Here is a 27,640-nt window from a genome sequence, read left to right as displayed (position 1 = left end):
TGAGGTAATGGCTATTAACTGCATCTGCATTAACAACTGATGTGCCACAGCAGGCACTTCCAGGATTTCATGTGCATGAACTGGCAATACAAGAGACTCTTCTAGGAACGTACATGCCCAAGTGTTGCCTCCTGTGCTTCTGAAGTCATGGAAAAAGGCAAATAGTATTAACTATGAGTTTATTGTCTCACATTGGATATTGACAAGTACATTGTCATTATCTAAGACCAGGAATCTAGCCAAGGAATGCTTTACAGTCAGGTAAACTCCTTGGCACAGCTGAATTTAACAGCATACTATTCTTAGAATTTTTATTTTTCAGACTAGCTTGATTCTAAGTCATGGCAATATAAACTAAAGTATCTTCCAGCTCCCACTAAAATCAAATCGAACAGGCTTCAGACTACTCAAAACAAAGTGCTTCATTATCAAACCTTACTTTAGCCAAAAGCTGGTAATTTTCTGACATTTAATACAAAAACTATACTGGCCAATACACAAATTCAGAGCTAGTCTTTATATAACATAAGAATAAATATAAATAAGATCAGTTAGTAAGGAGCAAAACAAAGCCTTATGTTCCATGGACTGATGCCAAATGTCTCTCTTCTGTGGAGACTTCAGTCTAATATCCCCCAGGACAGAGCTACAACAATCCTACTTTCCATACCTATCTAGGTTTTCTAAACATACGTACACAATCAGCACACTTACCATTGAAAGACACCTGCCTCCCTTGCACACCCATCTACTTCTGCAGGATGCCAGTTCAGTCTTGCATCCATACAGTGATGTATATAAGACTCCTGGACTGCCAACTGGGGCAACAATCAGCCCAATTGCCTCTAGTCCAGAAAAAACAAACACTACGAGTGGCTGGGCAGACAAAACAGGGCAAGGGCTGAACTGTTCTTACCTCTCCTCTTGATGGAAGCATGAGCAAGTCTCTTCTATCCAAAGACTACTGTAAATAGCAACTCCAAATACTCCTGCCAAATTTGAATTAATTTAATCAACAGGCTCAACCATTAATAAGGCAGGGGCAGAGCTGCCCAAGCAGAATGATTCCATCACCTTTACTGAGGGAAGACAAGCAAGAAGCATAAACAAGACTAAGTAAAAAGAACCATTCAGCAGGCTGAAGATAATGCCCTTATGCATATGCCTGATATAAGCATTGTTTGATGTAAATGTGCAAACAAGGCATATGATAGATACACAACAAAAATTGCTCAAAGGAAATATGCGTTAGAGACTCTTCTGCCATATGAATACACTAAGAGACCCTTGTAAATATACACAGTATGACTTTATATTGAAGCCAACTCACTGCAGCTTTTGGCCAAGGCTTTTCAGGCTTCACGTACAGTCCCTGTGAACCACAAAAGGCTGTCCTTGTGAAGGAATCCAAGCCATGAATTACAACCTTCAGTAAGAAGCACCTTTAAGTATTTGCATAAAAAGGTTATGACAAGTTTAGCATGAGTAGGCAGCTTAGAAGCCTGTTCTTCATTCAGTTAGAAGAGTCCTTGTGCCGCTCTCCACTCCTCTCCCTTTGTATCACGTCATAGCAATCCCAGATCTCTGCTGACAAGTCTTGTAAGGTGGAAAGTGAGGTAACAAAGATGACAAAGAAAGACTGACTCCAACCCCTAGAAAGTATAAACTTATTAACTGTTAACAACAAATTTGCAGTCCAAATGCAGCCCTGGGAGCACGGAACTCTACTCCCAGCTCTGACATAGCCCCAGGGAGAGTTACTTAACCTGGCCTCTGCCTTTAGAGACATCAAATGAGCTTCTATGTCTGCCTACACAAACCCAGAGTACAACTGCACAATCAGTGAGAAACTTGAGACGAAATGCAATGGTTTTCATTTTTTTTTAAAACCCAAATTAAAAAAAAAACCACAGGAGTGTTGCCTTTATTGCAAAATTAAACCTCCAACCTTAACTGAACTCCAACTGCAGACCAAGCTGCACAATTTATACAACATGCAGGCTTCAAAAAATTTCTTAATACACAATAATCTTCCAGCACAGGGGAAAACATGCAACATCAAAACATTTTTCTGAAGTACACTAATCCTTGAATTTGATTGCTCGAATTAACTCTAGATACTTGGTACTCCTAAAACAACTTGAATATTAGAGATAGTAAGTTGGGAACGCAATGCCTTGTGTGTGACCTAACAACCTACATTGCTGAAGTTTAGAAGCAGAGCTCTTCAGAGAGAAAATTAACTAAGACATATACAAACAGCTGAAAATTTATATACAGTTGGTAGGGGTAGATTTTTCCTGAAGGATTATCATAGCCTAAATATTTCTTTAAGCCCTACCCTAATAGGACTTGACCCAATATTGTTTGGGATGATGTATTTACTTAAAAATAGAATAATCCAGCTACACAACTGATGCAGAACAAGGCACTATAAAGTTTGGACTCTGAATCAAAAGGATTTCAGAGATTTTTTTTCTCCTGCTGTATTTCCTCCCTACCTTCAATGGGCTGAACAACTGGTGTCAAACATTTCAGGGGGAAAAAGACTGTTAACTGCCATTAACCGACAGAGCTCCTGCAGTCTTGTTTCTTGTGGAAAAAGCATGAGTCAAGGAAGCAGGAGACAAAAAAGTACAAGATCATACAAATACATTCTACAATGAAAATAAACTGAGTAGCAAAAATAGCGCTTAAAAATTCAGGATAGCCTACATCACACCTTTCAGCTGGCTATTGTAATGAAAGAATTTAGATACCAAAGCTTGCTGCACAGAACAATCAGCTTAACCTACCAGCAGCTCATTTCCTACCTGAGGTCAACAGGATTACTGCAAACAAGGATATATTTTACATTCTAATATTAATCCAAACTTAAATCAATACATTACTGAGATGCATTTTCTCTGAAGCTCATTTTTATCATGTCTACAGACCGCAGTAACTTTTGTCCACTAAGTCATGCGCTATTCTATGTATTTATTCAAGCCTGGGACTCTGTGGAGGCTCTGCAGAACCCTGTACATGGACTGACAGCATACCTTCAATTAAGCAAGAAGTTTTACTGTGCTCAGCAGGAGTACTAAATGGAGTACAGACTGCAGAATAAAACCCACTGTGCCCACTTGACGCCTAAAAGCTTTACTCCTCTCTGTCCACAGAAAGCAGCATCTGCCCATCACTAGACGCATGTGTTGCAAGAACTGTGATTCAGCTTCACTATATAAGGATCATATTTCAACAGTTGCTTCATTTGAGATCAGACTGGCTTGGAGACAATTTTGAGGGTTTGTGTGGCAACAGCAGAAAGGAAAGATAAATATACAGGAAACAAGAATAGGGGAATTTTTATCACTTTACAGAAAACGAGGCTTGTTCAGTCGAGGAAAACATCTTCCAGACTGCTTTGTGGAGAAAACAGTGGTAAGGGCCACTTGCAAAGCCCCACAGCAGTAATGAATATCTTATAAATGCCAATACAGAACTTCTACTGCAGAAAACTTAAAACAGAGGATGTGACAAATCAAAATTTTACTCAGTATTATGAGAAATTACAGTGTGAGACTGCACAGTCTTCATACTGTAATGTTTTACAACTTACATTGCCTTCATTATAAATATTCTTTTGTTCTGCACTTCGACATCTGGTCTAACGTACCTTATTCCACTGTGCTTTTGGAAAATATGCTGTGGTCGCTGATGATGTTTAATGCATTGCTAAGCTATGTCACATGCACAGCACAGGACTTGCCTACAATGTTATCCACCTAATGGCCAAATCATTCTGCTCAGAACTTTGCCGTAAGAGTAATTAATAACATCTCTGGTGTATGAGAAATTCCTATATTTAAAAAAAAAATACAAAATAAGCTGAATTTTTCATCCAGCTTTGATAACCACAACTCTTCTCTTTTGCAAAATGCCACACAAGGTCAGAACAACCCTACATCCATAGGCTTGTTACGAATTAGCTCTGTGAATGGAACTTCCTGTAGGTCCTCCTGGACTTTGAATTGAATTTCCTCTAGCTACCAGCCCAAGACTGCCTGCAGGACAAAAGTTGCTAGTGAATATACTACTTTTAACCAGAGATGTTCTTTAAGCACCTGGACCACTTGCTCTGGGAAAAGGCTTTGAGGTAGCTCCCCAGAAAACACAGGGTAAAATCCTAAATTTAAAACAACCAGCCCTCGTGCCTTTATCAGAACCTCCTAGGAAGGGGGTTGACTTTGTTGGCATTGCGCTAGGAAACACAAATGTGTCTACAGAAAGGATTTTCAGTACACTGCTCCACTGTTGCTAAAGTATCTGCCTATCACGCAATCCTGAAATCTCATCTTTGAGACTGGAATCAACATTTCTGACTCTGACACCTTCTGCAACTGTATTTCCACTGGCTCAATTCTCATCGTATTGCAGAAAGCAGCCCAGGCAACACAAGGAAGACAGTGTGGCACTCAGCTCAGGCAGTATGCATAAAATGTCCAACTTTTATTTGAATTTTATTGTTTTGTTCAGATCAGTGTTAAAATCAGAGTTAAAACCTGACTAGTTTCTAGAAACAGTGGGGTAAAAAAGAGAAAAATATGTAGCAAGATATCCCTCTTGGTACTTCAGTTACACGTAACACAGGAATCTATCCCTATTTGCCTCTGTTCTGCTTGACCACTGAGATGTGTTAGTATCTTGAAATCTGTAAATAAGCCTCTCTGCAGCTTACAGTCAGCCCCTAACAACAGGGAGTCTACAGTTCCCAAAGTTACTTCCAGTTACTTCCACATCTCCGAAAAAAGGTTTGGACAAGCAAATTACCAAACAAAAATTGCAAGTAAAGAGCACAATTCATACTGCACATTACAGCTATCACACTTTTCAGAAGAGGTCCTCATCCTGGTGTGTCACAAATGGGTTGGGTTTTTTTTCTAAACTAGCATAGGCCAAATCTTTGAACTTCTATTCCACAAAAAAGAAGTCTATATAAAGCACAGATACCTGACACCCTTATGTCAACAGGAACTGTATCTTCCTAGTTTCACAACTCTTTACATTGCAGAAATGACCATCCGGTTCACCCTGCCTTACCACTGATACATGCAGAAGGGAGAAGGGGCTTTAGCTAAGACCGAAGGACCAGCACAGAAAATATTGGTGATTTTTCTTACATAACCATAAGATTGGCCCCAGCTGATCTCCAGTCCCAACAAGTTGGGCATTACAGCATGGATCCAGCACTCCAAGGCCTGACATTGTTCCACGGGTAGCTACACCTCTGAAATAGAAGGAAAGGTTTACGGAGTCCTCAGACTGACATTTATTTCATAAATTTGTTTCCCAAGGCAGCAATATTCTGTGCAGATAGGATGGTGAAGTTAGTCAGAAGTTATGTATTTGGCAAGTCTCTACATGAAGCAGGGATGAATGCTTCCAGTTAACCGTGTAATGCATACACAGGTGTGTACAGACTTTCACCAGTTCATTAAAGAGCATTCAGCAACACACTCCACCCTTCTCATCCCTCTCCCATGTAGAAAGTTCAAGTACTGCATGCTAAAAGATAGTTTTCAAGTGTGGACTAGGGAAAATACAGCCACTGACAGCTTTCGGGCCCAAGCCTACACCAAACCTGCTCACTGTTCAGCTATATACAGTGTTCCATTACTGACATTTCTACAAAACAGGATTAAACCCATTCTGATTTTATTCTGGATTAATACAAACTGTCTCTAGTCCAAAAAGGCACAATGGACACCACACTTTTCGTGAGCTTTCTCACTTTTCTGTTCCAGTTCCAGTACTTTGCCAAGAGAAGAATGACAAACTTGGGCAGCTCACGGTTTCTGACCGCACATGAGAAGAAATCCTGCCCTCTCCAGCGGTCTGAAACAAGGCTCACTAGAAAATATCAACACAAGAATTACACAACTAGTCAAGCAACCTGTCCATCCCATACTCTCATGGCTGAATTTCACTTTTCTAGCTCAAAAAGTCACCAAGCCCTGCTAAACCGAGATGCGTGTTTGCTATGAGAATCAGAAATCTGCAAGAGAGCAATGGTGGCTCCAGGCTGGCAAATGCTCTGCAGCTGTACTGCAGCCTTAAGCAGCAAAACTCCCTACCAGACAGGTCATCATATGTCACAGAGAATTCAACACAATCTTTGCTGCTGGTGAACCAGAAAGCAGAATATCAGTAAGAAAACTGTATTTGTTCCACAGCTCCTTTTACCAATTATCACCAAGGCAATCTATAAATCATAGAAACTACATTCTGTGAAAACTAAGCAGGTATTCCATAAGAGAAAAACAGATCAGAGGAAAACCTAATTAATTTTCACAGTGTACCATGACTAATCTTGGCATATATGGTAGTGGAATAGCAATCACTGAGTACAAATGAAAACAGTGTTGAACCCTGTCCCATTTTTAATCAGATGAAAGCCACAACCCTAGCCATGCTTCTGCTTAGTGCTGCATTTTCTTCTACCCTGATAGCTTTTACAGCTGGAGAAATAGCTACTTACAGCACTATTCTGCTGTAAAAAATTATTGCTACTTACAGCTACTGGGATTATACTTGGGTATGTCACAGTAAAGGAGGTCCAGTGAAGGTAGCTAAGATCATTTCCATGGGACATTTAATTCTTTCCAATCTGTATCAGTTCCTCTGAGGGAAGATGTGCTTTGAAATTACTGATCAAAATTTAGGTGGTGTTAAACTGTATTTGCAAGGTTACACGGCAAGCCAGTGGCAGAGAAGGAAACAGAATTCTTAACATTTATTCCAAATTTAAAAAAATAATAATTTATGCGGTCCATGATGATATTTTTAAAGACATTTGAAAGTAATACACTACTGGTGTATTTCCCCTGCATTAGTTCTCTTATAAAAAATCGTTTTTATTAATACCACAAAGAGTTCCCAGAAGCTGTTCTACACAAATAGCAGCTCACAGTTCAAATACTCTCTTCACTTAACAGTGCTTCTTGTACGCATTAAACAGAAATATTGTTAGTCACACTTTAACATTTGTAATCATAGCCTGGAGAGCAGAAATGGAATGCATATTTATTAACTCAAATTTGCTAAGTGTTTAGCCAGGTCAGCATGCAATGTAACATTACAAAAATACTTATTTTGTAACAACATTCAGTATGCACAGGTGTGCTGAGAAAGGTACATGCTCTCTCCTAGAAAGGTGGAAATAGAAGCCTGGCTGCTGTTTTAAATGCCTTCTCCCCAGTAACACAACACTCATCACCATATGCTTCATCCAAGAAATAACCTGCTACTATAAGGATGAAAGGTGGAGTGCCAGAGATATTCACTCTTTGATAATACAATATTTAATGAGAGATAAGCTAGTATTTCAACTCCTAAGGAATTTTATTGCTTATTTCCCAACAGAATAATAAGCATGCTTGTCTCTCACTGACCATTTTTCACTGATACACTAACATGTCCTATAAAAACCACTTCTACTATGACTTCCTTTGCTCAACACAACCCAGAAGTAAAGAACCAAAACTCCAGTCTCCAATCGCAATTAAAATAACGCTAAATGCCATCAAGCAATACTAGTTCATTCCCCCACTGGAAGTATGCATGCAGCAAAGGCCACACCTTTGGAGTGTTTCCCCGAAGGCCTCTTGGGTAATGACTCCTCAATGGAATGTGTTGATGTATGTAGTACATTTTCCAAACTGTTACTGACGCTGTTGATGGGGGTCTCGGACCTTGGAGTGACCTGGAAAGAAAAAACACAAAAATCCCATAAAATAAACTGAGGGAATGTGCAAACATCACACCTTCCTCGGGAGCTCACACAACCACTGTGAAGGCAGTTAGGAGGCATTTGCTTTTCTTCAAACCAAGGGGTATTACTATTGATATTCCACAAGTAACTGTTCAGGGAAGTTGTTTTAGTCAGCAGCTATTCACAAATCTAGATTATCTTGGCTAATCTATAAAGCTACTTACAGTATAACTCTTTTCTAAACAATTGTCACACAGCAGTCAACTGTAGAGATACTGCAAGACCCTTAGCCTCTCCATGCTGCAGTTCTTAACTTTTTATAAAGAAATACAGAGGTAAAGGGTTCTTGGAAAATATCATTTTTGTCACCTATCTACACAGATGCAGACTCAAGGCATTTCAAAGTATTTCCACACAGACTACACTGAATGCATTCCAATTTAGCAAAAAAATAATTTTCTTCTCTTTTCCATTTCAAAGCCTTCTATCGTGATCATATTTCAATGAGAAATCGCACACTAAAAATGCCCAAGCTGAAGGCTGCATTATCAAAACAGACTTCATGGTCTAATACGTAGCTTGTGAACTACCTTTAGCATAAAAAAACCCCATATTTTCACCATTACTTAAAACTAAAGAAGCAACTACAAGTCATTAGAAAAAGGAGAACGGAACAGCATCCACTTCAGCCGCTGTTCACTAGAGCATTCACAATTATGTAGCAACACATAAAACCATCTATTGCTTGTAGCATAACACTCAACGTCCACCTCTTAAGGCAATTACTCTCCAGTTTTCAAGGTAATGAGAAGCAGAAGTGGATGCAGAGTTACATTAGCAGTACCCAACAGAACGGTTTAAGCATCTTAAAGAGGAAAGCGTGCTTTTAAAAGTAGTTAAGACTAACAAAAGCACTCATACTAACTAAAGCATTACTTTTATTTCAATTTTGAATCAATGTGAAATCCTGGTATGGAGAGGTGTAATTAGAATTTAACATAGATTTTAGCCTTTCACAAATCACTGGTGAAAACATGCATGTGGACATAACAATAGAAGTCATCCTTTATTCATGGTAACTGATACCAGCTACTACAGGTCCCTGTAAGGAAAAAGGCCCACTCAGATCCTCAATACTTGAGACAGCGCAATCGGTTAGAACAATTTACGCTTAAAACAATACTTTGCTCACCCAACCATTGGCCATACATCAATTAGAATACACGCCCAAGTCAAAAACAGCACATCCCTGCTTCTATACACTTACCTATTGTATGTTCAAGTTTGAAACCTAATGTTTACAGGTTTATGTGCAGTTCAAGGCAGTAGCACAAGTGAAAGACTTTGTATACTTGACATCCATAAAAAATGCGTATGTGCAAAGAAATCAATCCAGAAAGACAGATGAATGTCAGAATAAAGCAGGACTACAAGTACCTGCCGACCTTTTCAGCACTGTTAATCTACTATTTGATCAAAAAGTTTACTCATATGCTTCTCCAGCACAGATTTCCACCAAAACCAAAAACTTACTACTAAGCTTTCACATAAGACAGACTCGCTGTTCAATTTTAACCTTGGGAGGAGGGTGAAGAATAGTTCAAATCTCCTTGCCAAAGTCAGTCTTTACCAAAGCTTCTCTCACACCATCTCTTTCCTGGAGCTCATTAAACTCTCGCTCCAGTGGACTGCTGCTGAAGGGAAGTTCTAGTGTACTGAGCACTGACACCACCATTCTCCTGGCAATGGGAGATTTCAAAAGAGCAACCAAGTAACGGATCAAGCTAGAAAATTAGATTCAGGCAAGACTATGTTATCCTAACACAACCAGGTTCCAAATATTCAGAACAATCAGCAAATATAAATGCTTACAGGACTTTATACTGAGTGAGAACAGAGCCACATGGTTTCAGAAAGATCTCTGAGCAGTTTATTACAGTATGTTGCCTCCTACCTCATATTCCGTCCTCTCCACTATCCTTACAATAAGCATTTCGTGCACTTTAAAATTTGCATTTTGTTTATACATAACCTCCAATTCTTTCCATAAAGATTTAATTTTTATATACTCAGTAAAGACTAATTTAGCCCATATGCCTTGACTGACTGAGCTCCTATACTATCTGATTCAGTCACACATCAAAGCAAAGCAGTTTCAAATTGGCCTAGAAAAATCACAAAGCTCTGATTAGTTCCAAATGGAGCGCTTTGTTAGCGAGCTGAATTGTGTTATAACCAGTGAAAATCTGACTGCTTAAAGCTTTCAGTCCAAATTTTTAATAATTTTTTCCACTGACTTAAACATACCAATACTGCAAAACTTTGGATTTGCTTAGGAAAAGTAAAATAATGAAAAATGGTTTGCAAATCAAAGGTTTTTTTCCAAAACAGTAACAGACTTTTTCTTTTTTTTTAATTTGAGGCCAAGCAAAACACAGAGGAACAATAACCCATCAGCTATGAACTGCAGAAGATACTGTCCTGGGAAGTCTGGGAGAAACACTGGCAAAAGCTTAACAGTAGATGCTCACAAAGGACTGTCCAAATTCAACTGCAGAAACTCAGCATCAGGTAAACTCTGGAAGAAATGTTCACTACATCTGAACACTACTGCAGTCTCAGTAGTCAGCACAAAAAAATGTTAGTAAGTATTCCCTAGATTCTGAATAAAGAACAAGGCATTCCAGTGAGATGAAGATTTAGACATTGTAAGCAAATTGCTTTGGACCTACCTTTCGTGGTCTAAAACATCTCTCAAGAAACTCAAGATGCCATTAAAGAATAAGCATCTGCTGTTCAAGAACTGTTAAAAGCTTGTTTTCTAAAGCAGTAGCAGGCGGACAGCATCACAGAAACCATAAATGTTCAGGCTAGGTATCATAACAAACCACAGAAGTAACATTTTATACATACAGAATAATTCAGGAATTGTTCAAGGTGCAAGAGGGCACAGCACCAGACATGTCAACAGAAGACACTGGATTTTTCAACTGAAATTATTTGAGAAATCAGCAGAAACTGATGTTCTGAAGACTAATTAAATACAACAGCAATCCCAGAGAGTTAAAGCAATAGAAATATTCTTCACCATGTCTAATCTTAGCTGAAGATGTCTCTGCTCGCTGCAGGAGGGTGGGACTGGACGACCTTTAAAGGTCACTTCCAACGCAAGCCATTCAATGATTCGATGATTTTGTAGAGGGCTAGGGAGAAGGAAAGCCCTCTGCTGCACCTATACAGGGTTTCATCAGATTATTTATAAATTATTTCAATATCAGAGTGGCCCGCAGGCTTATTCAATGTCTCCAGAAGATGCATCACTCAAATGGGTGCAGAAGAGATTCTTAAACTATTTTTATTCAACTCTAATGTTGTGTCTACTCCCTCCATAGCAAAGCATGTGGCTCACAGATGAACTTCTGATTTTTTGGATTAAAACAGAGCTTGTCTCTTGAATTTTGAGTTAAAGTTGTAGCCATAATCGAAAATAAAGAAGATTCATCAGTACCTGATGACTAACTGAGGCTCAGCCTGAATTCTCCTGTGCCTCATTCACCATAATAAGACAGTACCAAAACTGACGTTAGCTACTGAAAACCACATCCTTCCCAAAAAGCGCTAGACAGAAGGATCACAGAATGACACCCTGAAGCCCTTCACCCCCAGAAGTTAACCAAGCAGAGAAATAATTGCTTTGACTCTGGGGTCAAGGACAAATACGTCAATGTATCTCTCTAGAACCTCAGCCATGATCCCACTTTTCCTCTTTTCACCTGCTGACAAACCATAACATTTTTTCAGCAGAGTACAGCGATTTTCTTCTCAGCATGAGATGTACTACTAGGTGAAGCTCTTCTTGGAATTGTGAAAGAAGTTTTAGAAGGTTCTCCAAACCCCTTCATCCATCAAAAAACACGCACAGGAAAAAAAAAAAAAAGCAGTCACAAAAAAATCACGAGGAGCAGTTACTTCAACAGGTGATGTTTCCCTTTCAGCCTCCGCTACCTGTTGTGGTTCTGCCACTATTCAAGACAGTGGAAGACAATAAGGAAAATGGTCAATCAGTGAAGCCAGATTCAGTACGTTAGCCTTGCCCCCCAGGGACAATGCCTAACAATTAACATAGCAAAGTCTTTCATAAAAATAACAGGACTGACAGAAGTTAAACTTAATGTGGTTAAGAATTTTACCAGAACAGCAATTATATGTTCCTTTTAAAAATAACTAAATAGAACACAGAAAATACATGGTTCAATAGCGAAGTATTTGCTGACTTGAAGTGGAGCCAATATTAACAAATAAATGTAACTTGCTATCAACAGTGTAACACAATTTATAATTTAAGGAGACAATGATATAGGATCTGAGGGAATAAAATACGATTTCTATACCTAGTTAGATATGAAATCGAGGTCACGTGTTACACAGGAAAAGTGGGCTTTTACACAGGAAAAGAGATAGCAGGGATGCAGCTAAAAGCCATACAAAACCCATCTCCCATTGATCATGCAGGAAAGCTTCACAGCATGTTCAGTTTTCAAAAGCACCCAATAATATACTGGGAAAAGCCCCACAGAGAAATGCTTATGCCTATAGCTGCTTTGAAACTCTCCATTAAAAAAGGTTTTTCATAACCATAAACTGACCTCCACGCTTAGGCTCATGCAGTTGATACATAAGACTTCACTTGGGAACTGGAGTAGTGAAGTCTCGGGGGAAAACACTGGTCATCTCCATTTGCCCCTGCCAGTTTCATATTAGTGAGTATTAACAGCAGCTTATTTTGAGGTTAACACCAAGGTCTTTAATACAGTGCAATCCTGTTTGCAAAAATGCTCCAGCAGAAGCTTGATGGCAAGGATACAGCCCCTACATGCTTAGGCAGGGGCTGTATTTCCCAACACAGGTAAGTAACTCAGGTGCCCAAATAACTCGGGGGGGAAGCATCGCAAACACTCAGGTGTTAGTCTACAGACACATGAGATTGTACAGTAGGATAGGCATGAGCCAGAAACAAGAGCAACCAGTGCAAATACCTGAAATTCTAAATCTACTGAGACTACAAAACCAGGAAGAGCAAGACTGAGCAAACATCTTCCTCTAAGGAGCAACAAGCCACTAGTCTGCCCCACTGCTTGTGAAACTATAGCCTCAGGCACGAGTTCTGCATTTAATTATACATGCAAATACCTGACTGTGCTCCCACTAGAAGAACAAAATTAAAGCTATTCCCTTGAAAGATTCAGGCTCTTCTACAAGGATGTTTAAGGAATACTTAAAACACAACCAAATCTTCACATACCTTGTAAATTCCTCAACACTGCCTAACACTTAAATCTACATGCGTTTAATTGCTCTGCTGGACTGGGACATGAATGCAACTGGAAGTGTCTGGTTTATCCTAAAAATCCATGCAGACAGGGTCTATCAAGAAAAGCTGAAGACGCCAGGTGCAAGTCAGGTGTGTCCACGTTTCAACAGCTACAAAAGGTCCAACACCTACTTTGATAGGAAGTTGGTTAAAAGGTATCCATCCTTAAACTCAAAGGGTGAGAGGCAATTCACAGTGAAATGGGATAATAGATCAGATGCTTTGGTCCTCTGAGACTATTACTGGAATGAAATGAGCCGTGCAGCACTTCAGTGCTACGGGACAATCACACCAGCTACAGAGCTCCATTATAAATTCAGTAGAGCAGACGGACCAAAAAAGTCTGGGTTGTATTTTACAGACTAAGTCATTTCCACTAAAAATCCTTTGCTTAAAGAATTGTGACTACTTTGTTAACAGTAGAAACATAAATCTACCAGAGTAACTGGACTTACACTGTGCTGCACTTTTGCCATTCAAGACTGAGTTAAAAGCAGCATTTGAAAACACTCAGCAGCTGTGAGTTGTGCAAAGATGTGTGCTCACTCTGTAAGGCAAACACATGAAGCTATGCTCTTCAAAGAAGCTTCAAAATTCTTTCAGATTAGCTAATGCAATGTTTTCTGCCACCACTACACAGTCTCCAATAATCAAATATACAAGCTGGCCAAACAGGCAGCATACGTGGGATTTCCAGCTGAAGAGATATGCTGCGTTGAAGTCTGAACTCTAAAGAGAAAATCTCTATAAAAGGCAACAGAAAAAAACCCCCAGGTATTAACACAATAAGCTACAAAACAACAGCTTGTTTCATCTACCTGATCTTCCACAGCCACTATAGCTTACTGGACAGGCTGCAAGTGCCATCACTGTGCTAATTCAAGGCACTTTCATTCTAGACTTAGGGCACATCAGGCATATTTCAAGAGACAGATGACAGGAAAGATTTTATTTTTTAAATTTTTTTATTTTTCAAAAAAAGAAACAAAATCCAAATTATAGATATCAGTCATTAATAATACCTCAAAAATCAAACCAGGTAACTGCTTATAACCAGACCTTGAATGAGATACGACTGTTCTATATCAGGTCCCCGTTTCTTCACCTGAACACTACCAACAGCTAAAAGCCTGGCCACCAGAAGGCAAGACTGAATTCTCTCCAGAAGTGTAAGGTACAGTGTAGCATGGTCCTATCTGCTACACAAGCCTTTAGCCCTTAATGACATCTGCCTTTAAAACCTTAATATTACAATGATTTTAGAGCTACCATACATATGTTGCCACCACACAGGTGGGAAATTGCCCCCAGGGGGTCAGTACACATATTTAGGAGGTAAAGGACAGGCAAAGAGGCAATTCTAAAACCTGCTGCGATATAATCCAAGCAATGATACCATAAGCCTTTTTCTGGTGGGATACTTCATTGCCACTCCAGTCCCTTCTGCAACAATTCACAAACTAACAAGGCTGGCAGCACTAATCTGACAAGTCACAAATTCATTGAATTTAATTTCCTCCTCCTTCCCCTCCTCAACTGCCACACTCAAGTAAAAGCTTGACTGTAATAGAACTACTTATGGCAGAAAAAGTAAGACACTGGAAAAGAGTTCATAATAAGCAGAAAAAGTGTTCACTTTCAGTATTTATCATCATGACTTGGCAGGTCTTTAATTAAAATTAAGATCTTACTTTTAAGTAATTGATCTTATCATTTCTGGATTACTTCAGCTATTTAGAAGAGGCCTGAAACCCTATGTTGGCCAGGACACCCACCTGTTAAAAGGTTTATTCCTTCCAACACTTATTACTGGATAATCCTAACAATGGCACCAAAGGAAAAATTCAATTTTAGCATGAGGCACAAGCAAGGAATTTAGATGTTTGCTCATTTGAAAAGCAAAGCAAAGCAATACAGACCTAGACCATATCAACATCTCTTTGCGAGATTTAATACCCATTTCAAATCTAAATAGGGAACAACTTCAATTCAACTTGCTCTAATTCTTTTGCCAAAGAGTAAAGTCAAATTCTAGTTTAAACGTGACAATGGTTCTCATTTCAACAGACTAATTTAATCACACATTTAAGTAATAAGATTCTGTGGATTCACAGAAACTCTTATCTATATTCTCAGGAATAAGATATCCGTATTTGGTTTTTTTGTTGTTCTTTTTAGAAGTGCTCAAGAGCAAGCAGTAAAATAGACACTGTGGTATATGAATACAGAAATGACTATACATGTCCCTTTACCAGTGCACATCTAAGAGAAAAGTATCACAAGTACTGCAGCACTAAGTCTACAGAGAATCAGAGCTCTATCCTGCTAGGAAGAGGCAGAGCTGTATCAAATATCCAGCTAGAAGATGACAAGACCTCAGTTTCAGCAATTCAAGCATTTTAACCCCCCTGCTAAATCAAATGGTTAAATCCTTCCAAACAAGGATGCTGTTCAGTACCTTTGAAGTCAGACACTGGAATGCTTGTTAGGTGTGGTTAACTACTGCTGGCTCTGCTTCTCCAAGCAGGATCTACATACAGCTTGTATGCTGATTCAGTTACAATGGTTTGAAGTCTGGTACAGTTCAAGATGTCCAACACCTTAAAACAGGCATTTTTAGCCCAGAAGAGATGAAGCCTACTTCAGTGTTGGTTAACTTACAACTACAAGTTTTAAGGTAATCAATAGGGGGGGAAAAAAAAAAAAGGTACGATAAAAAAAGTGAAGTAGATCGGACTCTTAAAACAAAAACTTAATTCAGCCTGCACGGGAAAACGGTTCACGGAAAAAACATCAGTATTAGCTCAACGCAATTTTTTTGGCAGCTGTGTCCCTGATGTTTAGATATACAGTCCATCTCCCAAACAAACTAATTTACGTTCTTGAATTCAAGTTAATCACGTAACATATGATTAGGCAAAGTAAAATTGGTGGCAATTAACACTGTAACTACATGAGATTGTTGCCTTCCAAGGATCCCGTTATGTGTTAAACTCATTGCTGAAAAAATTGCAGGTTTGAGACCAAACCATTCTAGCAGATTCACAAAAACTTTCAAACAAGAGTATCAGTAAGAAATGAACCAGAATGGGAAGCCTTGCATTTCCTAACTGTTTAATCCGTGTGGCCTCAGGTACCCAGGATACTAAAAGAAAGTGCAAAGACTGGCACATGTCACCAACTGGAAGCTACCAGACTTGCCCTTACAGCTCCAGGGGATCGTTTCATCTGGTTTTGAAAATGAGGTCGTTCCCAATACAGCAAGTACTGATATCAGTGAGTAAACACCCCTAATCATAGCTAGCAACTGCTATTAACACAGTACTATGCTAAAGCTACAAAATATCTTCAGTGGGTTAGGAAGCTAAAAAAATTTTTTTTTTCATTATTCTGTCAATCCCTACAAAGCCAGCAAAAAAGCCATAAAAGCAGTTGACACAGATCACTTAACAGCTAGATTGCTAACTCTGTGAGGATTTAAGGACTGTTTCAAACCAGCAAGTAATAGTTTTTTCCAACTCATCATTCCACAGATGAAATAATCTGAGTATCTCTCAAGATGGCATCTGTAATTTCAATCACCTGTAGCAAACAGTGCAGAAAGGTGAAGGCATTTGAAATTAACCCCTGGGAACACCAGCTCTAGAGAGCTCCCAATACATAGTCTTTAGTTATTTCTAAGTTTTAGATAAGCCTATGGAATTAGCATGGGTGAAAAATAGCATCTTATGCTATAAACTTGAAATAGCCATTGATGCAGTATTTGGAAGCTGACTAGGCCAGAGCCCTTTTCCATTCACAAGACATCAACCTGAAACAGCCACAAAACTACAGTGGCACTGACTCTGATTTCCTTTCAGCTGCAAACCAACTGCAGTCAGACCGACTATTTATGACCCTGGTTCTGCAGCTGAAGCCACAACCAGATCTTGGCACTAACTGCACTGACAAGCTCGTCGGGCAGCTAGCAGAGCAGGCACTGAGCAGCCCTAGCATTATCTTATTCTCCTGCTTTTACAGAATGATCTCAATGAGTAGGTGAAACAATTCCACGAAACAAAAGTTGGCAGAGATTCACAAATACCTTCTCTAGTTCTGGAAGTTATTTCCCCAGTGTTATTACTAACACATAGACTCCTTAAATTAAAAAGTTAGCCCACACAGAGATTCATATTAGATGAGTGGCAGTATACAAGTCAGTCTTGGCATGTCATTGTCTACAAGACAAAAACCTATGGAGTTCTGTAAAGACAGTATCACTACAGCCTCAAAGCAACCAAGAAGGAATTAACACAAAGTTTTCAGCTATAGCTAAAACCAGATGTTTGTTGTCACAAGCTGCACATAATAAGTCCAAACGGGTGGTTCAAGGTATTGGGAGACGGTTTTGAGACATTTCTCCCTTTTCCATAGGTCACAAATTCAGCAGTGGCAATTTGCCTATCCGAGCACCTAGATTGATACAGGCACAGCAGGAAACATTTGGCTACTGGTTTTCATGTGCCCTGATGCTTCCAGCTCCATCTCCTCTACAAAGACAGCAGCAGTTTGCAGCTCTAAGCACTGTACATCAGCACAGAAATAAGCCTTCAGATGCCAGGCTCTAAGTGGTGGCCAGAAAACCATTCTACCTCCTTCGTGGCAAAGGGTCAAAAGACAACTGAATAGGCATCTTAAGGTGCAAAACCAGCCTGAAAACTCACTTGCATCATTTCCAGTTAAAAATAAGCCCATAGTGGTCAATCCCAGCAACAGAAGTTTTTAAAGACTTGATTCTTTAGATATACGCCCGAGGTTCATATGAAGACAATTTGCACTCTTCCAACTTTTGAAAGCCGCGCAACCACCTCAGATTTTGTCTACAAGCAAGAAGTTTTGAAGAATACAGGACTCAAGTCCTGCAAATGTTGGCACCATTCAAAACCAGAAGAAAATACAACTCAAGAAGGGTTCATCTTTATAGAGGCTGAAGCAACAGCCTGCTGTAGAGAGGGCAGTGCTATCCCTGCTTAGGGCAAAGGAACTTAACATTCATTTAGTACTATCAAGTAGAAGCCATGAATCTAATAATCACTGACCTACTTAAAGTCAGACACGGCCACCTTTTCCTGTTAAGATTCATATAATCCAAGAACAATCTCAAGAAGTACAAATTAAAAAAATATATCAGCAGCTGTTTGAGCCTCTTGTAGTCAGCAATTGCAGCAGAGTAAGAGACAACAGCAAAAAGCAGTTGTTTGCACCATTAACCAACTTCAAATGTGTTCACTTACCCAAACCTGCTTCAAGAGTAGGAAACATTTACAAGTGATTTTGCATTAATTGTTCAGTCTTTTCACCTTTATACACAATGCATCTTTGAGATATCTCTCTTTCACAGATGTGAAAATGCAGTCAAGAGGACAGTTTGACTCCCTAATTTGTAGCAGGCTAAGATGTGAAAGAGAGAGGAGATGAAAAGAGGACTGCCAGCACCAATTCCCTGGAAAAAGTTGTAGCTAATATCATGTTGGATCATATGTTAATAGGACTGAATAAGCAGAAGCAACACATTTTTATTTATTTTTGCAAAGAGAACAATGAGCACTGTTCGATTTTTTGTTGCATTTCCCTGAACAAACAAGATTTAGATAATCAGAAGTTGTATCAGACCTCTAGTTACACAGAAAAACAGGTAGTCACAAAAGTGTTAGTCCCTATTCCCACACTTGGCACAAGGGAAAGGCTGAAGGATAACTAACATCACAAAGAGCTCCCTATTTGCATGCCATTACACATCCACTCTATTCCAGCTTCCAAAAGTTTCTCAGGACCTCAAATGTTGACCACTTCTCCAACTCATTTTCTTAGGATGAGCTCAAAGATGTTTGTGTTTGAGAACTCAGGAGCAGCATTCATACAATTCAGTGCTGACTTCAAGTACCAACTTAGCACAGCTCAAGCTGTAGTAAAGCAACACAAGCCATGAGAAAGTGCTGGCTCTGGGCAAGAAATTCTCCTCCAATTCTGAAGAGGATGAAGAGCACAGAGCTCTTGGCAGGCAGCAGCCCAGTGCAGCTCACTTTCTCTGTCAAGAGAAATGTCAATCTGCATTGTTTTTTTCTAGGTGATGTTACAACACAAGTATTGTCACAACATAATTTGGTAACATCACAAGATCTAAGTCCACAGTGTTGGAATTTATTTCTGCATATTCAAACAGGGCTGAATGGAGAAAGAATTGTTTTTTCCACTTGCTTCATCCAACTCCTGTTTCAAGCCAACTGCTTACTCTAAAAGTAGCGAAACTATCCAGCTATCAACATTGCAAAAAAGCAACAATCTTAAAAAAGGAAATCTGTTCAAACAATACCCACATTCAAGTGACTGTGAAAGCAGTCACCTTTTTTGTTCCCTCTCAACTATTCTGTACTCAGCAGCCAGTATTCTTCAACACAAATTTCTTTAAAAAGATGTATTTTTAAAGAGACAGCCTTTCAATGAATTCAGAAGATAAAAACAAATCAAATGACTGTCCTGTATACCCTACTGCTGGCACAAATAAATGGTAGGATGGATTCTCCATCCATCTTAGATTGACATAAATAGTGCCAGAGTTTTTCAGCTACATAAATTGTGCGCTAGCTGTGAAGCTCTGAAAGCACTCTTAAAAATGTTCCTGCCTGCATCATATTTTTTTTTTTTTTTGCTCATCTTGTTTTGGGAAAACTTGTATATGGTGCACAGCCTTTCCTTTGAAACCTAGGGTGTGCGCATCATTTGAGTGAGGGAAGCTGCAAGTAGGCGAGCATCTGAAAGAAAGCTTTTTCTGGTTTTAATTATACCCTTCTATATTCTGTGATAACTATTCTCTCCATCTGTGTTTTACTCATATAAAGGTTTGAACTGAATAAAAAGGTATTCCCGTACCTTCTTTTTCCCCCTTAAAACAAAATGTCAGGGACAAGCACTTTTTAAAGACATAAGAAGGAAAGACTGAGAGAAATGTAAAGGTCAATGATATTCATCTAAATCGTACAATTAAAGCAGTGGTATTCAAAGGAAACACAAAATAGGAAGGAAATTTGTCTTTGTGGGAAGACAGACCACAGATTTCTGTCTCTGTTTTGAAATTCAATGCTTCATGGAATCTGTACTGAGCCCTCAGGAACAACTTTATTTAGGATACTACTCCAACACAGGGATTTTTGTAGCTTTTAGGTATACACCGTCTTTCCCAGTGGAAGGGTAAGAACTTATTTACTGACCGAGTCCTTACATCCTCAAAAGCTACAGCCTGTTAACTCATGCACCTGCTTAGCTGTTACTTAGCTTAAACTTCCAAGCAGGTTAAATGCAGTCAAGAGGACAGTTTGACTCCCTAATTTGTAGCAGGCTAAGAGCCCTTAAGCCGTCAGTAACAGACCTAATTACTAACAGCACCTCTTAAAATGTTACTACCTAGCTTAATTGCTGGCAATTGAATAAATGAACATCAAGTTAATGACGGTGAACCACTGACACCAGAATCAATACCCAAGAGATTCAGGGTGACGGGCAACCACAACATTTTTTTAAGTTTAGCATCACAAACTGAAAATGTTTGCCCTCACATTCATCTAAACAAAACCCAGACTCACTAAGGTACCTTTGCCACTGGATAGCTACTCCCAAAGCTGATCCTCCCTTCCAGCTTCTTCCAAGGAAACTTTTAAACAGATGCTTGCTCCTTAATCTAGAGCTATTACATGTTTCCCCTGGTTTTCCACGCAACTGGCAGGATTGTTCTTTCAGTAGATGCGCTGCCAGAAGCCATCAGTTAAGGTTCATATTGCTGCCTGTTGATCAGCTTGTGAACCCCTTCTTATTTAAAGGTCACGAATGCATAAAAACTCCACGCATCCCTTCTTTTCAATCTCAGATGGCCATCCCCAACATCAACCAAGCAAGTGATCTCTCCCAGTCTCTTAGGCTGCCATTTATCACTAGGAAGCCCATACTAAAAGGAAGGCTTAAAATCATTGTCGAAGATGCAACCCAGCACCCCGAAGACGCAACCCAGCGCCCAGCTTCAGTGCCACTGCGTTGTGCAAAAGCAGGATACCCACCTTATGGCAGCCAGGATAGGTTGCCATGGTGTTGAGGGTAGAGGTGCTGGGATTCTTGCTGGTGCTGGCCATGATGTTCTGGATCTGAGTGAGCTCTTGCCTCAGTACCTGTTTCTGGTGGAAGCTGAAAGCAGGGTGGTTGGATGCCATGGTGAAGAGCAACAGGAACTCATCCCCCGTGCGGCCCTCATTGAGTTGCAGCCCGTAGTTATTGATGACGGAATCGATGTGGGTGAGGGTACGGAACAGGACCCCGGCCGCCTCTCGGTGCGCAGAGCCGAGGAGGGCGAGCGAGACCAAAAGTTTGCTGCGCACCACCTCGTCGGTCAGGTTGGTGAGGCTGCCCAGGTCGGCGGGGTTGTTGGCCTTGATCTCGGAGTCGCGCAGGGAGTGGTAATCCTTGCGGGCCAGGTCCTCCAGGCAGGCTCCGAGGAAGCGCAGCTCCAGCGGGATGCACAGGTCCAGCAGCCCGCACAGGAACTCCACTCGCTGTGGGGAAGGCAGCTCCGAGAACCACCGGTACACGCCGTCCCGCTGCAGCCGCGGGCACCGCTTCTCCACCATGGCGGCCCCGCGGCGGGCGGCCAGGCCCCCGCCGGCCCCGAGCGCTGAGGCGCGGCCTGGACGCGGGGTCCCCGCCCGGCACGGCCCGCGCACAGGCCTCCGCGCTCCCTTCGCTCCCACCTCACGGGGCGGCTCCTTCTCTCATGCTGCCGCCATGCTCCGCGCAAAGCCCGTCCCGCTGCCGCCGCCGCCGCCACAACCGCGGGAAATAATCCCTCAGCGAGTAGGCGGAGGAGGACGGTGGCGCGCGCACCCAACGGTCCGCGGCGGATGGATCCCGCGGTGAGAAGTCGCGGAGACTGAGCGAGAAATGGAGGGGGGAGGGGGAGCCGGAGAGGAAGGAGAGACCTAGCGCCTTCGCTCCCGGCCTGACCCCGCGCCTGGCCACGCCCCCCGCGCTGATGATTGGCCCGCCCGGCCGCTCGCGGCTGGCGATTGGCTGTCGGTGAGCTCCGCCCCGCCCCTTGCCTCGCGCGCAGGGGGCGGGGTCTCGGAGACCTGTCAATCACGGCGCCCCTTAGTCCCGCCCCCGGCGCTGATTGGTCGGAAAGCGCTTAAATAGGGCAGGGGCGGGACGTGCTGCCTTTTGTGTGCGGGCGCTTCAGGGGCGGCGGGAGGGACTGGGCTGAGCCTGACCGAGGGGCTGTGTCTGCCTCCTGGCCTGCAGAGGCACCTTCGGGCGCTGTCCTGGCTGGCTTTAAATTGCGTTTGACCAATTCATTGGACTAGTTCCTTCCCTCCTTCCTGCTCAGCACATTCGCGCTCTCCCCTGATTGTCTTTGCTGCCTCTAGTGTGGCACACGCCTTCTTCCTGTCTTCTGTCAAAACCATCCTCACTGTAGCCAAGAGGGTCCTTGTGGAGCAGGTGGGGGATTGGCTATGGTGATCTCTGTCCTTAACCTGAGGACTGGAGCTGGGGGGGTGGGAAGAGCTGCTGCTGTGTGCGTGATGCCAGGCAGAGGCACCTCTAGGCGCTATCCTGGCTGGCCTTAAGTCACGTTTGACCACATTGGCACATTAGCAGTGTGTCCACTGACTCACTTTGCTGCCTCCAGTGTGGCAGATGCCTTCTGCCCAGCTTTTCTGTCAAAAGCACCCTCACTGCAGCCACGAGGATCCTCACGGAGTAGCAGAGGGACTGGCTGTGGTGACCTCTGTCCTTAGCCGAGGTGTTAGCATGGCAAAGAGCCTGAGCGGGGGAGCAGAGGGGTGCGATGTGACATGAGCCGCAGCTGGGTGCGGGATGCCAGAACCCTGATAAAGCTTTCGGCACCAGATTTTGCTTGAGCAGCCACACCAAACCACACCATGCTCTGCAGTCAAAGCCAATTTGGCAGTTGGCTTTGAATTGTCTTTAAGTACAGCGTGGAAACAAAAGAGACGCTAAAGGCCTCTTACAATGGTATTTCCACTACCACCACCACATTCCCACTCTCCGTTCTAAACTGGGATTTTGGCTGACAGCAATGCACAGTTTGAGGCAGTTTTATTGTCTTCGGATTTGCCTACAGATTGCACAGACAGCATTCAGCGACCAAGAGGCAGACACATAATTTCTTTTCCTCATAATGTTTTTTATGGGGCTTGGGTGTACGTCTGATGTAGCCCAGTAGCTAGACCACATCAGCTAGATAAATGATATGGGTGGAGATCTTTTAAGTGTAGCGGGCCAGGAATAACATCTTTAAATGCAGCCCCAGGCAGGCAAAGGATGATTCCAGACTTGATTTTTATGTGATTGTAATCTTCTTGGAAGATAGACCATGTCTTTTATTTTAGCAAGTACAATATTGCTGCAACGCAGATAAACAAAAGAGTGAACACTGATGTTTTTATAATCACAATTGCATTTTGTCTTGAGTTGATCTTTACGGGATGTGCACGATGCCCAAATGAGGGCTACTTTCTGCCATATGAGTTGTGTGAACACTTATGTTGGTATCGTAGAAGAGAATAAGGCTTATTCCTTTGGGTGACAGCTTATTGGAAATCTCATTATACACCTTACTAAGACGAACTGCTGCACCACAAAAATTCAAAATGCTGGTAGTTTATCCTTTTTTATTTCCCTGTGGAATATCATGGACTATCAGCTGCATTTATTGAAGTCCTACTGAAACGCAAGAGTAAGCAGTCAAACGATGCTTACTGAGCTTGCATAATGTCATATATTGTAAAGCTACACAACTCTCCTTCTGTGTTGCAGGCTCCCGCTCTGAGAGGGTCCTTGAGAACCCCACAGCTTCCCTGTGTTCTTTCCTTGTAGTGACCCGTCATTGAGTGCAAACCGTATGGGCTTCCTTTTCCTGCCATGCCCAGTATTGTCCATTGGAGGAAGGGATGTGCAGAAAACAGAGGAAGTGCTCTCAGTCCCTTAGGAAAGGTATGCATTGAATTACAGCACAGGCCAGGCAACATGCATAAGGATGCAGAGTTCTTTGGTGGCCTTTCTGCTTACATTGGTGTACTTAGCCCAGCATTAATCCTCCCTGAAAGCACCATGCTGTGCTCAGTCAGGTATCTGATGATTGCTTGGTCTGTAGCAACCGAAATATTTAAACTTTTCTGCTTGGGAAGAAGGTCTAAGCTTGAGCCCAAATGAAAGTCTGAATGAGAATTTTGCTGCTAAAGAGTGAGTCTGTGGTTTACAGCCAGAGCAGAAATTGTTTGTCTTCGATGCCAGACAGTACAACAAACTCTAATCTGAAGTGTAGTATATGAACTGGGAGCCTTTTCTCTGATTAGAAGTGGCTTTGGTTGAAGCCCAAGAAAACCAAAAGGAGCATGACATATAATTCTGTCACAAACCACCAAGAATTCCTGGGTAGCCAGCAGGCAAAGCAAGGAACCACTCCTCAGCAAGATAAGTCAACTTTGTGAGAGCTTGTGTTACCACTTGCTGAAGACCCCGGGTTGTGAGTGGGGGTTGCCTGTTCAGCTTGTTCCCTGTAAGAGCACAGCCCTCGGGACACGAAAACCACCACCTTGTTTCACCCCCAGATGATCATTTTTACTGTATCTTCTCTCTTTCCATAAAGTCTCCTTCTGCATGTTTGAGACAAACAGCTGGGGAAGATTTCTTGTTGGAGTAATCAGTAAACAATAACTGAGTGCAGTTATTTTCCTCTTTTTGTATTTTCAGAACATGCGTAGGTTGTTACTGAATGTCTCAGTCAGGGGAGGGGAGAGGGTCTATTTCTTTAATGCCTGAATGCATCTACTTCAGTTATCACCTGCTGTTTTAAGGCTCTGAATTCTGTACTCCGATATCCTCAGTCCCGTTTAACCAAGGAGCCTGCCTGAAGTGTTTCTTTTCCTTTAAACAGCACGTCAGAGCAAACAGAGCCAAATCCACCAAGATAATTTCTCCTTCACGTTGAATTTGACTCAATGCAATGTGGAAAGTGCAAAAACTTATAAAAATTAACCAAAAAAAATCAGCATGAGGTGGGTAACGGAGTCTAGTGTGAAAGGAGTGATTTCATTTCTTTAGCCATCCACAGTCAACAGGAGATGAGAATCTCTATCTTTTGAAATGAGAGGGGGAGCTGTTTTTAGGAGGCTGCTGGTTAAAAAGTTAGTTGAGTTACCCAACTCAACAATATTGTGTCCAGTGCTCCCAGCCCACAGTACTCCTCCAGAGGGAACATTTCAGAGCTTATGTCTATCACACTTTCAAAGTTTTCCAGTTCCTTTAGGAAACTGTTCAATGCTCGTCATTAAGTGGGTAGAAGTTTTTGCATGTTTGTTATTTTAAACCTCCTAATTGTGGCTTTAATCTTAGCACTTCTGCCATAAATTCAGTCTGGAAATTGTAAATCTTTTCCCAAAATTACTTGCAAAGCCCTAGACAAACCTGCTGCTGACTTGCTCTCACTGGCTGTGAGTTAGCTTTGATGGGCATCCTTCTCTCATGTGGGTTGCACCCCAAACTCTCCTACCTTTCTGAAACTGAATGCTGTCCCAGGACCATATGCTGAGAGAAAGCATACTTTTCTGTACATCGAGGTACATAAAACCTGACAGACCAGCTCTGTCTTGTTTTGAGTGGGATCTCTGTGGACTTCCACCTTGGAGCTGCTGGCCCCTTTTGTGGTGCTCAGTGCTACCTCCTTGTGTTTCCTCCACTCCACCTCTTGCAAAACTACTGCTTCTGATCATCCCCTGCCTTTCCCTACATGTCCTTCCTGGCTGCCCTCTTCCAAAACCTTCCTCCCTTGCCAAATAAAACTGCTCATTCTGGCCTGCCCAACATCCACCTCTCCAATTCCTCTTCTCTACTAAGCCTCAGCGAAGTCTTTTGATCCTGCAGCTCCACCCTAAACTCCCCTTTTCTGCTGGGATGCAGTGAGTGACAGGAGAAATAGCATTGCGTGTCGTCTGCGCTGCTGTACAGAAGGGAAAGACAAATATTGCTATTGCATGTTCACTCAACTACTTCTGTGCACATGAGTTATTTCCTGTAAGGTTTCTCGCAGATGCTGGAATCGGAGCTCTCGGTTTTGAAAAAACAAACAAAAGCCCAGCTTTGAAGCGCATAAGAAAATATCACGTGGGCTTTGGGAAAAGGGGAAAAAAAAACCCAACCAACCCAAAGAGGCCAGATGTCGAGCCTGCAGCATCTCTTACAGCATGCCTTTCAAAGAATAAACCGGATGCGTTTGGTTCAGAGAGGGGTGGTGGAAGGTGTCCTTGCTGGGACAGCAGCAATGCAGGGGGATGAAAGGGGGGCAGCGATGTGTCGGGCTGTTTGTGCCCGGTGTGTGCGGGTGTCGCTGCCCTCTGCCGATAGACTCTGGCAGGCACACGCGGGTTTTTAAATAGAGATTTTTTTGCAGGCATTTTTTCCAGCTGAAGGCATAAGGGATTGACTGGCCTCTCCCTCGGTAAAGGTCTCTTTTCATTGTCACATCTGTCGCAAAATTCAAAGTGTGTGTCAGCCCTGATCTTCACTCACCCTGTGTCCCCTGTGTCCCTTCCCTGTGGGGTAACCCTGGCACATCCTTTCTTGGCCCCAGAAGCCAGGCAGACCTTCTGGCTTTGCACGGTCCCCCCTGGGGCTTGTCTCCGCGTGAAAACCCACAGTCCCTGGCTGCAAAGATGCCTCCCCAGCTCCCTGCCCTTACGCCTTGCATCCATCACGGAAACTGCTGCCAAAGAAACATCCTTGGTTTTCCCTGGCTTTGGCCTGTCCTTCCCTCTCCTGCTCTGCATGACTAGAAGGAGGGGGATGTCTCAGCCTTGCTGAAGCCACTGCTGCCTGGGACAACCTCCTTGTCCCCACTGTCACAGGAGAGCTATTTCCTTTTGATTCCTCCTCTGAATTCTTACATTAATCTCACCCCAGGAAGGTCACATTTTGGGTGACTCTTTACAAGTGGTGTGTTGCAATCATTTCCAGTGTCTGCTTGCCACGCTGGGGCCCAGGTTGCCAGAGCCAATGTTTACCCCATGCACTGGGTGCTGCTCCAGGAGGGGTGTGCAGCAACCCAGGATAAAGTCATCCTCTCCCATCCACAGGCTGGTTCCAACTCTCATCCATTACACGATGTTAATTTACCCCAGGCTACAGCCAAAACACTGTACAGCTGGAAAGGAAAGTCTGGAAGTACTTACTTGACTATTCCAGCGACATTCCTTGGGCTGTTTTTACATCCTATCCCTCTTTTCTATGCCTTTGGTCAATATCCCCCTAACCAGCTAGATCCGTTTAAAATGCTCAAGGAGAAAGCACGAGGAAGAAAAGAACATGCACAACTATTTACTGAATGGGAATGTAAAGTTCAGTGTTTCTTTGAAATTCAGGCTGTACTTGTTGGTTACAGAAATATCAGCTCAGGCGCGCAAGAGAAAAGCATCTGCCCT

At 42.1% G+C, this 27,640-nt stretch overlaps 1 protein-coding gene across 1 annotated transcript in view; it reads right to left on the bottom strand.

The window, feature by feature from the left end:
- ZCCHC14 (zinc finger CCHC-type containing 14) overlaps positions 1 to 22,134 on the bottom strand; it is a 54,274-nt gene extending 32,140 nt beyond the window's left edge. The window contains exons 1-2 of the mRNA XM_054078943.1: positions 21,212 to 22,134; positions 7,621 to 7,744 (exon numbers count right to left, since the gene is read on the bottom strand). Coding sequence (XP_053934918.1) covers positions 7,621 to 7,744; positions 21,212 to 21,775 — 688 coding nt within the window. The 5' untranslated portion in view covers positions 21,776 to 22,134. The remainder of the gene's footprint in view (positions 1 to 7,620; positions 7,745 to 21,211) is intronic.
- Positions 22,135 to 27,640: the final 5,506 nt, after the last annotated feature.

Source organism: Cuculus canorus, chromosome 13 (genome assembly GCF_017976375.1).
Source record: "Cuculus canorus isolate bCucCan1 chromosome 13, bCucCan1.pri, whole genome shotgun sequence".
Taxonomy (NCBI): domain Eukaryota; kingdom Metazoa; phylum Chordata; class Aves; order Cuculiformes; family Cuculidae; genus Cuculus; species Cuculus canorus.
This window is presented reverse-complemented; position numbering and strand designations above follow the sequence as displayed.